Source organism: Moschus berezovskii, chromosome 9 (assembly GCF_049115385.1).
Source record: "Moschus berezovskii isolate FMDL1 chromosome 9, NW_MosBer_1.0, whole genome shotgun sequence".
Taxonomy (NCBI): domain Eukaryota; kingdom Metazoa; phylum Chordata; class Mammalia; order Artiodactyla; family Moschidae; genus Moschus; species Moschus berezovskii.
The window spans coordinates 41,256,692-41,271,178 of record NC_142468.1 but is presented as its reverse complement, the minus strand read 5'-3'; the positions used below and the strand labels follow the sequence as shown (position 1 = coordinate 41,271,178).

Here is a 14,487-nt window from a genome sequence, read left to right as displayed (position 1 = left end):
TCCAAAGAAGACATACGGATGGCCAGAAAACATGTGAAAAGATGCTCAACATTGCTCATTATTAGAGAAATGCAAATCAAAGCTACAATGAACTATCACCTCACACTAGTCAGAATGGCCATCATCAAAAAATCTACAAACAATAAACGTCGGAGAGGGTGAAAAAAAGGAACCCTCTTGCACTGTTGGTGGGAATGTAAACTGATACAGCCACTATGGAGAACAGTATGGAGATAGACTCCTTAAAAAACTAGGAATAAAACTATCATATGACCCAGCAATCCCACTCCTGTGCTTATACCCTGAGAAAGCCATAACTGAAAATAAACAGGTACCCCGATATTAATTGCAGTAATATTTACAATAGCTAGGACATGGAAGAAACTGAGATGAATGAATAAAGAAGATGGAAGTTTGGTCCATATATACTCTGGAATATTACTTAGCCATAAAAAGGAATGTACTTGAGTCAGTTCTAGTGAGGTGGATGAACCCAGAACCTGTTATACAAAGTGAAGTTAAGTTAGAGAAAAACAAGTAACATATTGACACATACATATGGAAGGTAGAAAAATGGTACTGATGAAACTATCTACAGGGCAGGAATAGAGATGCAGACATAGAGAAGACTTTGGACACTGCAGGGGAAGGAGAAGGTGGGAAAAACTAAGAGAGTAGCATTGGAACATTTACATCATCATATGTAAAACAGACAGCTAATGGGAAGCTGCTGTGTAAAACAGGGAGCTCAACGAGGTACTCTGTGGCAAGTTCTGATGGGGGGTGGGGAGAGGTTTGAGAGGGAGGGGATATATGTATACTTATGGCTGATTCACATTGTTGTATGGCAGAAGCCAACACAATATTGTAAAGCAATTATCCTCCAATTAAAAATAAATTTCCTAAAAATGTTTAAAAAAAAGCCTGTTGAACTAGCAATACGTGGACAAGTTGAGCCACTGGGATGTTGGCCTGAAGAATTTGTTAAATAATACAGTTCACCTGGTTTTCTGTATTTTACACTTTTCAGGGGCTCTGATGATCAGTATCAGCCTTCAAGAAGAGCAATGTGTTATAACTGTGACTTGGTGGCAAGTATTCTAGGTAAGAATATTTTGGTACATTTTAAAAGAAGCTCTCACTGGTGTTGACTGACTTAAAGAAATTTAAAAATATGACACCTTATAAACCTCTTCCACATCTAGAGGCAGAATATAATGATTTGTATACTTTATTTTGACTTTACATGCGGTGTTAAAAACCCAAAGTACATATTATTTACACATCCACAATACAAGTTTACAAGATATCTATACATGTTAAAGTACTCTATAAAACAGTATAGAGCCACTTCACTTTAGGGTTACTTTTTATGCCGTACCATTAAAAAAGATACAATCTGTGTTTACCTTTGCACAAATGAATAAAGCATTTAAAAATTAAATTAACAGGATAGAGACTAGATTTTATGTTAGAAATCTCAACATAAATACTGATAGAACTCACATTACAAACTACAAGGCAGCACAATGTTACAAAATGTTATCCGGGTTCACATACAGTTACTGTTCCATTTTCCGCACGCCGGGATTAATATTGGCAGGGTGAATTCAAACAGGTTTGTCGGCGGTGGACTGAGTAGTGTTTATCGTTGGTTGGTCTAACTTATTATCAATCTGTAATATTTTAGTTTCAAAGTTGAAGTGTTGCAAAAACAGAAGTTTTAGCTTTTGAGCTTCCAGAGACCTCAGGGAATCATGTTCTTTATAAAACAATATTCTCAAAAGAAAAGAATAACTGCATCCATATTCTACATTCTGTATAAAAATGCTCTGGTCTTTTGCAACCCATCCTCCCCCAAGTAATAGATTCATCACAGGAAATCAGGTGAACTTATTTGTCTGACTAAGTCAGAAGCATTCCTCTGCCTTGATACTTTCTAGATGAGGTTCAATAAACCGTGGTGTGCAGCACATTAACTGAAACAGTCGTCAGGGCTGCACATCGTCAACTGTAAGTGGCTTCTGCAAAACTACGAATAAATGACTCTATATGGTTTCTGCAGGTGTCACATTACCCGGGAAACCTCATTTGACTTCACATTATCACTGATTCATCCTTAGTGAAAGCAGGAGTGGAATGTTTATCATGGCAAAGGATGTAATGCTGCTATCTGGATGGATTGTTTTACAGTTAATTGTTCTAGGTTGTTACGATTTTTTTGAAAAGTCTTTTCAGGTGCTGGTTGAAAAACATGTACAACTTGCACTCAGTAAATGATGTGCTATACTGAAAACACTTGACATATTTGAGTACTTCTATCATTCTCATGAATAAGGCACAAAATGCACAGATTCAGGTAAACTCACATGTAATATTTACAGTATACTGTCGTTACCTGCATGACTTAGGAGGAAATTCTCACATCACACAACACAGACAACATGATTGCACCACTGTTAGGGTTCAATAGAAGGTTTCTGTTAAGGTAATTATGACCCTCTCACATTCCCTTCTTCTGTCTTCTGTTTTGTATGTGTGTGTGGTTCTTTTTTTTTTTCCCCATCTTGGGGTTAGAGGGGAGTTCAAAGAAGAGGAATTTTACTGCAGGGGAGAAACCAAACACAATAAAAATAAAACCTTGTTAGTGTGTCCAAGGTTAATAGAGTCATTGGGGCTTGGATTCACAGTGGACTGGTGAATTTTACTACTGAAACTGGTGGATAAATCAAGGATACCTATCAACGTCTCTATCTCCTTAAGCTGGCAAGACTGTAATAGGAGTTTCAGTGAATAGCAGCACAAAATTACTTAGTACTCTTACATTCTGGCATTGGGTAACATGGAAGTCAAGTTAATCATTTTGACTGTCAAAATCAGCCTTGGTTTTCTTTCTCAAAGCTGAACCCAATGGACTGCTGTGGGAAGAAATTATTGTCTCTTGTTCAGTCATGCGTGATGTAAACAACTCCATAGCACAAAAAGATGCAATGGGCACCTAAACAAATGCTAGTGGGGACAGAACACACACACACTCACACACACACGCACGCATACATGCACACGCAACACAGTTCCTTGGTGGCATGGAAAAAAATGCCACACATGAAAAAGATGCTACAGTTTGGGTCAAAGATGAATTTTTAGCAAATTGTTTGGTAATCTACAAGTTCGTTTCTTTGAGACATTACCATTGTTTTTTTTTTTTTTGACATTTGTGCAAGAGGCAAGGTGAATGCATACATATTAAAATGTTCACATTTAATGGGAAGACCACACAAAATGGCAGTCTAAGTTGAACCCATTTTCAAGTAATTGCTCACAGACAGATTCTTCTGAGCACTGTTATCAGCTCTTTATACTGGTTACAGGTAGCCCCTCAGAGCCACACATCTCTTTAGCTTCAAACAAAAGAAATGGAATGACCAGCACCTTCCTTTGTTTTCAGGCAAGTACACAGAAGCCTTGCTGCAGTAGCTACATATGGCAAGTTCTGATGTTGCCAAAGTTAGGAAGAGTTTCTTTGGCCACTTGGTTCTGTTGAAATACAAGCGAGTCTCTTTTCTTAAGGTACCCTTACCCTATCATCCTCTCAACACCACAGACAGGATAAAGCCACACAAGGAAGGGCACACTTGAGGCCTAGTAAGTGTATTTGTTCAGTGGTCTGACGGAGGTGGTTTGAGGAACGAATGAAGGCTTTGGTGGCACGTCAGGTTTTAAGGACGGTGTCCTCTTTAGTCCCGTCCGGGGAAGGGTGCCATTACTGGTGTAGCTGCTCTGTCTGGAAAGGGAAGGCTGTAGGTGAACACTCACAGGTGCTCCCTGAATATAGTCCACCTTTGCGCCTGCAGGGGTGGGCATGTACCCTCCACGGTTCATGCTAGGCTGTCTAGATAACAAAACACCATTTGGTGAACTTAAGTTTTTAGGCATAGCTGATATAGAGTGCCTCTGGGAGGAATTTTTATGATAACCCCTCTGTCTTTCCAAAGAAGTCATTGGAACTCCAGGAGTGGTGGGAACATCCACTCGCTTGGTTGGGCTATTTCTGGGAAGAGTCGAGGGAGGAGAGTAGAGAGATGCCTCGCGGTTAGGGACCTTGGGTGGGACCTCAGACATAGGTCCCACGGGATCCAGCATTAGGGTCTGGTGGGCCATCTGGATGTCTCCCATGATAGCTTTGGGGTTACTATTTGGGTCATTTAGATGCTTCAGGAGATCATTGAGGGTATTTCTGGAATCCACAGAACGCCGGTGATCTCGTTTACTAGATGACTTTGTAAGAGGGTGGTCAATGTTTTGAAGCTTCTTTTCAGCTTTGTGAGCATTGGAGTTTGAGAAAGAAGTGTTGTAGTCATGGGTAGCATTAGGAAGAACAATGGCACTGGGGATATGCCCGTGACTTAGTGGGGAATGTGGTGGAGGACTAGAAGGAAAAAACTGGGGGGTTTCTTTCCTTGAAGCTCCATGGCCATGGGCCTTTTCTGAGTGGCCCTTCATGGCCTGCAGGGTCTTCTGGTGAAGCACAGGTGTAGACTCAGGTGTGGGGAGAGCAGCCAACTCAGGAGGTTGGCCTCGATGGTCCATGACCATGGATTTTGTATCTCCACTGGGTGGCAGCTCTTTTCGACTGGTCAGCAGGTTACTGTATAATTTGGGAGAATCGAGATTCTGTTGATATTCCTTGACTGGGCTGTCAAAGAGACCATTCAGCTTGGCAAAACTTCCACTGGAGTCTGTGCATGACTGGGCAGATTCTGCATCTTTATGGATCTTTCTGTTTTTCCGAACAAACATGTCACGGTAACAGTAGACTGCCACACCTGCAATGAATGCACCCAAGACAAAAGCTGCAAAGACACAGGTGATGAGGACATTCATGTGGACCATCTGGTTGGACTCTCCAGACTGGACTTCCCATCGTACACCTGCAACAGACACACAGCAAAAGAGTCTGAGTGAGGAGCTTCTTTAAAACAGTATTAGCCAGAAAATGGCTTGCCTTGAATCAACACTACCTTCACATGGTCCATATGCTTAGCTTGGAGAGTGAGGTGGACTCCCAAATCACATATTTTTTTCTTTAATCACAATAGGGTCCCCAGAGACACTTACAATTGCTACAGATAAAGGATAACTCTTCCATTGATCTGTATTATGTATTAGTTTTTCCCCTCCCAATCTCTCTTAAATAGTTGTTATATAACATACAAAATTTTAAGCGTTTCTATCTAAAAATTAGGGCTCAAAATTAAATATTTTCTAACTGGCCCATTTTAAATTCATAAAATGTTTTTCTTTCTCATGATTTTCTCTTAATTCATAAATCAAGATTAAAGGGCAGCTACTGGGATTAGGGAAATGTATGAATCCATATAAAGATACATTTTGCTAAAATATGCTAATACAATTATGCTCTTCTTAATTAGCATGAAACTACATAATTTGTTCACAAACTAAAAGCATCTGCTTAGTCACTGTTAGCTACAAATACAACCTCTCCTGTTTGCTTTTTTTTTCATTCCATCTTGGAGTGAAGCACTCTTGAATTGTCTGCTATGAAAAAAATCTAGACAGTCTAAGGAAGTATACTATGTATTAGAGTTAAATGATATTATCCAATTGTTTTGAGATATTTTAGGAAATATTTAAATTAGACTAGAAGAAGAAGAGTGAATTAGTTTGTAATTATTGTTTTTTTTTAATGCAACCACAGACATCTAGATATGTTAGTTTAAGAGGTATCCAAGTCTGTTACATGCTATAAACACAGCTATCCCGGAATAAGGTAAGTCAGAGTGAACTGAAGATTCTGTTGCTCTAGGTTAGTACTAAGGCCTTCAAACATTAGTTGTTTTTAATGTGTTGAGGGCAATGGAATTCAGTGGCAATGTGAAAGACAAAGAAAAGTAGAAACGGAATCATGAAAGAAAATAAAAGAGGAAGAACGATTATAAAATTGTTTACAATAAAAACATAAAAATCCAAAATCAACAGACGTAAATCATAAATGACAATGCACTGCCATAAAAACTGATTGGAAACCTGATACCATAGTTTAGTAAGCACTAAAGAATAGATTTTTTTTGTCCCCCCAGAGTCATAGATCTAATAAGGTAATTCAACAGGCAGCTATTTGATAACTGCTTCTATTATGGGCTGAAAATGATAGTTCCGGACAACTGCTCTGTTATGTTTTATTGCTTGTGGTATTCAAACAACTTGATGCCTGGCATATATCAATACTGCTCAGATCACATTGTAAACTGGAGCTAAACAAAAGACTGGGAAAGGCTCCTAAATAAAACAGCCAGTATCAGAATATTTTCAATTAATGAGTTTTGTTTTGGGATGTTGCCTGGGTGGCCCTTGGCATTTTCTGATATCCAGCAGGGTCCAGCTTCTTCAGACAGAAGCCAACATGGGTTAGATTGTCTGAGTGGCTGTTTCACCAACCCTTTCAGCTTTCCACCTCTGTCGCTGTTAAGGAATGCACTCCACGGAACCACAGAAAACCGGAGCGACCACGGCCAGTGGAGGCGGTGATAATAGCAGAGGTGGCTCCATCTGGGTTCACGTCCATCCACTCCTCAGAGATATTAGGAATCAGGTTTCCACTCAGTGAGAGATGAGTTCCCTGGTGAGGCCTTACCCTTTGGGATACCTGATAAAGGATCAGTAAAATCAGAAGTGTTTGGGTCATCTTGAACTACAAATTTCCGGGAGCTGGTCAGTTTAGGTCTCCAGGTATCAATCACTTTAGGTGTAATTTCTGGGATACTTGCCATTGTGGTAACAGAAGATGAAGATACCTCCATGTCTGTGGTGGCAAACAGATTTTTATTAACGTGGGTAGTGTCAGCCCATTGTTTCTGACTGGGCTCTTGTATTTTCAAGTAAAGTTTAAGCAAATTTTATGAGAAAGCCTGTTCGAGGATTTCATCAAAACACATCTAAGGAGATTACACCAAATCCCTTTCTTGCAAGGGAAAAATAAAAACTAGAAATTAATCATAAAGACACATTACGCAGATTTCAAATTTGAAGACACTCAAAATACTCCTACTAAAACCTCTGGGGTGATTGATGACACTCATGGAAAAGGTAATATGAATCCCAAAGACTGTGATTTCCTCATCTTTTTGTGGGACAGCATCATTTCATTTCTTTTTTGTGTATTTTTTAAAAATAACTTTTATTGATGGCTGGAAGCTGTAAATCTTTCACTGGGGAACCTAGAGTGTGACTTCCTCAGAAAGCACTTGGTTGGTTCTGCATAAACACTCGATTTTGGACTTGACAAACAGGCTGTCCTGCTTTAGCACAGACCTCCCGCCCATCTGCAGATTACTGACTGCACTGAGGGCTCACTGTCCATGGGGAAGCACTGAAGTTTTCGAGAATGCCCGGGGAGTTTTTCTTCCGAAGAGTAAGAAGCAACTCATGCACAAGAAATGCCATTTATGAGCTGATTAAGGATGTCCTGATACATAGGATCTACCATTCTTTTCTCCCCTCTGAGGAATGAAACAGCTAGTGAATTTTAGAACCAGCAATAGAATCGGGAGTAATTAACCTCTTAGCGTGACTATTACTGAGTTCTGCCAAGCAGATTTTCCATCAAAATGGAAGCATATGATTTTAGGCGAAAATTCCGGAGACCCAAATTCAGACTGGTACAGCGGCCACAGATGAAGACTCCAGAACAGATGAAGACAAGGCGGGGGTGGGGAGGCACAGGGAACCCAGTGAACATCTTAATACATCAGAAACCAGCTTCATTCGATGGGGACCTTTTCCACACCACTGAGAGCAAAACATTCAAAGGTTCCAGGGATTACCACAAACCATTCCAAAAAAGATCTCTAAAATTTATAAATACACATTTTGGGGAAATGTGTATTTGTTTACTAGGTCTTAGGAAAGGTGAGGAGAGAAGGGGGAAATAATGAAGTTCTGCCATCCATTAAAAATAGATGGCCGCAGGGTACATTCACGATGCACAGGGGTGAGAGAAGAAAGCTCAGGTGGACGGGCGTGCAGCTGGAATGCAGCCTATGTTAATCCATTGGATTTTTCTTAAAGGATGTGCCTTGGTCAATGATGGACTATTAACATGCTACACAAGGTGAAGTGCTGAGTAAGAAAAAGTCTTTGGGACCATCAGGGGGTTATGAGTCAAAGCACAAAAATGAGGGGCTGCCAAACTGCGCAAAAGGAGGGGAGAAGGGGCTGAAAATGCTGAACTGAAGGAAAGAAAAGGTTTGTTAATTCAAAAAAATGAAAAAAACTAACCAGATGTTGGACCGCCAAATATTTTGTAATCTGGTGTAGTTGAAGTAGGCAAAATTTCTAAAAGAATTAAAGGAACAAGTAATCAGTAAGAAGTAACCAAAAGAAAGCAAAAATTTACGAATTCCAATTAACTCAAAAAGTCAAAAGAAAGGACTATAAATTAAAAAATGAACCTACTGGTTAAACTACCTTTCTCTAGATTTCCTACAGAATTGTAAATGGCGAAGGAAAAAAAAAAGAAAAAGTAAGATTCTTCTTTAACTTATCCCCATGATCAAACAGCTGTGAAGTTCAAGTTAAATGCTAGGTGGCATGTGTCCTGAGTCATTATAAAAGGTTGATTGTAAAATAATGTTCACGTGCAAATGTGGTCCAAAAGAAGCACCAGGAGGGAAAGGAAGATTTGGTCTTACCGTGGCAGTCCCCTAGATGGGCCGTGTTGCCATATTCTGTATCCTGTTCAAATCCTCCAGCGCTGTGGTTATGGAAAGCAAAGAAGTCTTCAGTTAACAGCCTTCATAGGAACACAAGTGACAACCAGAGCAGAACCAAGAACACAGACAGATTAGTAAGAATGAGCAGAGAGAGAAAAATGGACATTTCAACATAGCTTGCTAAGATAGGTATTTTTATTCAACATTTAGTAACTAGAGTGTTTAAGAGAGCAGAAGAGAATTGTTTTCTTTCTCGCCATCTACCTCTTTCCCTTAAGTATTATACTGTCTACAATCTCCTTTCCCTGTCACAGCTCCAGATTTTGTTTTTCCTTCTCCCATACAACAACAACAATTAAAAAAAAAACAGAAAAAAGGAAAGAAAGAAAGAAAAGAAAAAACAAAAGCAGTGTTATTGGAATTTTTCTAACATTCCTAGTTTTAGAGTTCCTGGAGAAGACAGAAGCACATCTGGAGAAGATCTCTGTTAATGTGACAAAGTGTACTTACAGCATCGCTGGGGTCACTCGACCACAGGCCCCTTGGCTTAACCAGCCACAGTATGGGTCTCGAGATGCAATACAAGACCTGTATGCAACCAGACAGAAGGTCACCTGAATTTTCTCATTATCAAAGGTCATGATCCCGAAAAACCCAGGGTAAGGAAAGAAACATCAGCCTACTTTTTACATGATCCATAACGCTCACAGCGACTGAGGGGGATGCGGATAATGCAGCTAGAGAACGCCACATATAAAGCATGATGGTCTTTATCCAACTGTAATGAGATGACCTTTCTGTCCTCCTCATTTCCAGCATTGCACCTATATTGCGGGAGACATTTTCAAGATAGATGTTTAGTAAGTCAAGAGCTACAGGAACTCTACGAGGCACGTGAGGTTTGGTTTTTGCAATTACTGAGAGCTGGGGAGGTGTTAAGGAATACTCTCGGTAGCAAACTAGGCAAGTACGCAGTTTAGGATGTAATAATTATGTGATTCATCTTCTACTGCTTTGCATGGTTAGTTAAATTTCAGGCTGGACAACGGGTTTTTTAAAGATTGGCTTCCTGTTCTGATGATAGCAGGGAATTGCATTTGTGAAGAGCATGTTAGGCTACAGGGAAGAAAAAGGATAATGTTCTAATGCATTTTAATCTTCCTGTGTTAGATATTTCTAGATCTCTTAGTCTTCTTTGCTCCATTACTCTTATCTATCTCATTTGTTTTAATGGTTCATATAATTTTTTATATCAGTGGTTGTAAGAATTATGGGGTATATGTGTGTGTGTATGTCTATCTGTAACCAGCTGTAGCATAGTTCCAGATGCAGCATCCTGAAATAGATCTGTAAGGTAAGAGGGGTGGGGTAAAATATTCTCATTTTCCATAGGCGACAAACAAGGGCTGAACTGTTTTTAAATGTATCACTGTTCACCCTCCAAACCCTAAGAGATTCAGGAAAACACCAAATCTGGGTTGTTACTTCAGTGAGAAAAACAAACCACAATACTAATAAGCCATACCACTACTAATTTTGAGGCTTCCCTGGTGGCTCAATAAGTAAAGAATTCAGTTGCAATGCAGGAGACCTGGGTTCTATCCCTGGGTTGCAAAGATCTTCTGGAGAAGGAAATGGCAACACACTCCAGTACTCTTGCCTGGGAAATTCCATGGACAGAGGAGCCTGGCGGGCTACTGTCAATAGGGTCACAAGAGTGGGACATGATTTAGCGACTAACCACCACCATTTCTACCACTGCTAATACAGAGGGCTGAAAGGAAATGACTAGATGAACAGACACTGAAGTCCCAAAAAGCGTTCTGGTATAATACACCTACTTTGCATGGTTGTATGCTTCAATCTCTTCCAGTAACACGCTGTCATTCAAAGAGTAAGGACTGGTCTTCGCCAAAACTTTAAGCACCACGCCAGCTTCTGAGCCAACAAAGATGACTGTGTAGTTCTGGTGGGGTCCCGCAGAATGGTCGACGGCAATGGCTGTCAGTCTGTACCTGCCAGAGGAGGTGAATCAGGTTAGAGAGGGGGCCAAAAAGACGGGGAACTACTGAATGACAGCGGGCCTGCGTGTCTGCCCAGTCTTACCTGATCCGAGTCTTTGTGAACCAGGGCTCGTCAGCAATGGGTGGGACAGCTGAGTCCATCAGGGGGTGGGATTTGATGAATGACAGGGTTTCATCCGGGAAATCGATGGAGGTTTTATAAGCTTCGGCAAGACCGTGCTTTGCACAACAGCCAGGCCTGAAAGGAAAATAGTGTGTTTTCCCCTCCTCACAACTTGTATCTAGGGAAAAGGTGTCTATTCTGGAACGTCAAGAGAGGAAGGAGAGTGAGCCAAACCCTCTGAGTAACATTATTTCCACGAATTCTGTGGGCTCTCCACATTCAGGCTCTCATAATCACTGAGTTTCTATCTGCAGGGCAGCACAGGGACACCCTTCCTGGAGAGGGAGGGGGGCCCAGCTGCTCTCTGAGGATGCGTGCTTCCAGTGACCAGAGGGCTTTGTTAAAGACAGAAATCCTTCTCGTCTTTATTGCTTTCCTACCTTGGCTTTGGTACTTTGTCTTCAGGGACCGCTGTCCAAACAGAATCTGGAGTTTTCTGTTCTTTAAACCGTCCTTTGAATACTTTTTCAATGTCATCCATGCTAAATGCACAGACTGCAGAACCAGGAATGCTAAAAAAGAGGAACGGCATCAGGGGACAGCAGACCTATTCTGGGTTCCCACAGACAAGACACAGAGTGCCTTCCGAAGCGCCGGGGGTTGGTTCTCACCTGTTAAGCTGTGTGGTAAACACCCCTACCACCGTGGGAATGCCATTGATTTGTATTATGTCTGTAATAGACTGCAGAACATCAAAGTAGAAAAAGGAATCTCCAGGGACAGAACAGTTAAGCCGAGCCTTCAGAAACGAAGTCCAGTGTTTCTCCAGGACCCGCTGGGAGCCACCCATGTCGTTTTTACATATACGGGCCACACGGGAATAGACAGCCTGCCCAGGGGACAAAAGCAAGGCAACAGGATCATGAGCATGGAGGGGGGAACAGGAACAAAAAGCTGCCAGATAAGGAAGGGACAAAAAATGATAAAAGATACATGTGGCTCAAAAGACTCTGGCAGCCTTCCCTCTAGGAATCTGTAGAGTAAGAATGGAAACTATATTTACCTGTGAGAAAAACAAGAAAGGAGGACCATTTTCCTGTTCTACCAAACAAGCTCCCTTAGAAGTGAGCCATTGGGCTGCCTGGCTGGCTGGAAATCATTCCCATACTTCACCCCCCACTTAGCTTCTCATATTGTTAACGAAACGCACCCTCCTTAAACCTGGCATAGAAGGGGATGCAATATTTTAGAATCTTACATCTTGGACTGAAGTACTCGTCAATGAACAGGGGCCCTTACTTTTCATCCTGCCTTTTGACACTAAGAAAGAACAGCTGTCAATAGATTTCTAAAGAGTTAAAGAAGCATCCATAGCTCAAGGGTGCCTGCAGCACATTCTCTGTAGTAACAGGAAAAAATAAATAAAACCTTCTCAAGGCTGCTGTTCCCACTCTGGCCATCGTTCAGTTATTTCCCAGCAACTATTCTCTTGCTAAGCAACACAATTCTCTGGACTTGGCCCTAAATGCACTGAGTGCTGGAAAACATGCAAAGACCCTACCAAGGTGGGCTCAATTCCATGCAATACGAGTGCACAGTCATATACTTGCCTTGCCTAAGTTATTATGTTCTACAGCAATTTCTCGAAAGAAGAAATAGACGTAGTTTCCGTATTCTATGGCATGCAGAAAGTGTGGCTCTGAAACAGAAAGTGAAAACAAACTGGTTCCTGAAGGGTAATTTAATTAGCATCACATCCCGACTGCTAGGCATGACTGACAGACATCACACTGCTACTTTCAAGCCAAGAGCTTTGATACATCACCAAGTTTCAGGAGTCCCATTATGGGTATGTTGAAGCTTTAGGGAACCCAGAGGCTTTAATGTTAGCTAATGGACTAGAAAAAGCCTACAGGGAACTGAACTACAGAAAAGGTCTTTGTTTCAACAGATTTATTCATTAACCTATTTAGCTAGTAAAGGAAACTTATGTTGAAAATTAAAAATCTTGATTTCTAGACTCCAAAGAACAAAATAACTCTGAAGATATGAACCAACAATTCCCAGGGTTAAACTTTCCAGGATAGGTAGAAGGAAGTGGGCAAGGAGTAGTGCGTGCATTTAGTTAGGCAAATGGTACACAGAATGGTGATCTTTTTCTTTTTTTTTTGAGGTCACCTAAGATAGAAATCTACTTTCCAGACATAGCTACTGGTCTCCTCACTCCCCACTAATGCAGCCAACCAAGGCAGCTTGTACTGGGCTCTAAATTAACAATATAAAGTCATGCACTGAACTTTCCAACGCCAGGACTCCTGTTCCCATGTACCCATCCTGCCACCCTTGGTGATCTCACAATACTGCTCTTCAAAGGTACCTTTGATCCATTTGGAGTCATATTTTATCGTACGAAGAGCAGATCCATCACCCATGCTTCGATAAATAACAGCATCACTGGCCAAGAAGTCAGCCACTGTGGCAGAATACAGCTTCCCATCTGAAACCAAGGTTATAATTTAAATAAAAATAGCCACAGTTATCATAAATATGTTATCTTATGTGTGTGCTAAATCACTTCAGTTGCGTCTAACTCTTTGCAACCCTATGAACTGCAGCCTGCCAGGCTTCTCTGTCCATGGGATTCTCCAGGCAAGAATACTGAAATGGGTTGCCATGTTCTCCTCAGGGGATCTTCTCAACCCAGAGATCGAATCCACGTCTATGTTTCTCGCATTGGCAGGCTGGTTCTTTACTACCAGTGCCACCGACAAAGCCCATGTTTTGCCATGTAGTGTGTTATATCCTTTGGAGTGTTTTCACGATCATTGCTATATATACAAATAAATCTAAAACCTGATGTTCATAGTCAACTTGTGACAGGTTGACCTATATTATCTAAGTTTATAGATGAGAACTTGGAGCACCAAAAAGTTAAGCAACTTATTTACAATAAGGCTTCCCTGGTGGCTCAGATGGTTAAAGAATGTGCCTGCAATGCAGGAGATCCAGATTCGATCCCTGGGTTGGGAAGATTCCCCTGGAAAAGGGAATGGCTCCAGTATTCTTGCCTGGAGAATTCCACAGACAGAGGAGCCTGGCAGGCCATAGTCCATGGGATAGCAAAGAGTTGGACACGACCGAGCGACTAACACTTTCACTTTCAGCTTATTCAGGGTCACTGGCCTAACAACAGAGCCAAGTGTCAGAATACTTATAATATGCTCACTTATAATTCCTCTTTTTTGAAAATCTGTTCATAGCTTTTAGTCTTTGAAACACCCATGTCAAGGTAGCTATTCTAGTTATGAGCTTTTTTCCTTCCTTTAAATTCCTCTTGCACCTTCAATGTCATTAATCATTTATTGTCATTACACTAAAGAATCTTACCAGCAAAAAGGGCAACATTAGTTTGTCTGGCATCAAATGGGCATCTTGCCAGGCCACTAATTTCTTCTCCATCATACTCTAAGGTATTCAACTACAAAAGAAAAATAAATAGCTAGTGTCACATCTGTTCAGTGTACATGTTTGAAGGTAATACTGCTTTATTTGTACTGAAATTCTATGGGAAAAATTCTGTCTTTATTCTTTCATAGCATTAGAGATAAAACAAATTACTGGATTTATA

At 40.9% G+C, this 14,487-nt stretch overlaps 1 protein-coding gene across 8 annotated transcripts in view; it reads right to left on the bottom strand.

Annotated features, from left to right (window-relative positions):
• Nucleotides 1-1,213: 1,213 nt before the first annotated feature.
• SEMA6D (semaphorin 6D) overlaps nt 1,214-14,487 on the bottom strand; it is a 57,951-nt gene continuing 44,677 nt past the window's right edge. For 2 of the 8 annotated variants that reach the window (XM_055435916.2, XM_055435914.2), the window contains exons 7-19: nt 14,247-14,337; nt 13,237-13,356; nt 12,470-12,558; nt 11,531-11,748; nt 11,300-11,431; nt 10,839-10,994; nt 10,574-10,747; nt 9,416-9,556; nt 9,243-9,320; nt 8,712-8,812; nt 8,299-8,355; nt 6,656-6,823; nt 1,214-4,931 (exon numbers count right to left, since the gene is read on the bottom strand). In XM_055435916.2, the coding sequence (XP_055291891.1) occupies nt 3,643-4,931; nt 6,656-6,823; nt 8,299-8,355; nt 8,712-8,812; nt 9,243-9,320; nt 9,416-9,556; nt 10,574-10,747; nt 10,839-10,994; nt 11,300-11,431; nt 11,531-11,748; nt 12,470-12,558; nt 13,237-13,356; nt 14,247-14,337 (2,814 nt within the window). In that variant the 3' untranslated portion in view covers nt 1,214-3,642. The remainder of the gene's footprint in view (nt 4,932-6,655; nt 6,824-8,298; nt 8,356-8,711; nt 8,813-9,242; nt 9,321-9,415; nt 9,557-10,573; nt 10,748-10,838; nt 10,995-11,299; nt 11,432-11,530; nt 11,749-12,469; nt 12,559-13,236; nt 13,357-14,246; nt 14,338-14,487) is intronic. The other 6 variants (XM_055435919.2, XM_055435920.2, XM_055435921.2 and 3 more) reach the window with 6 other exon arrangements.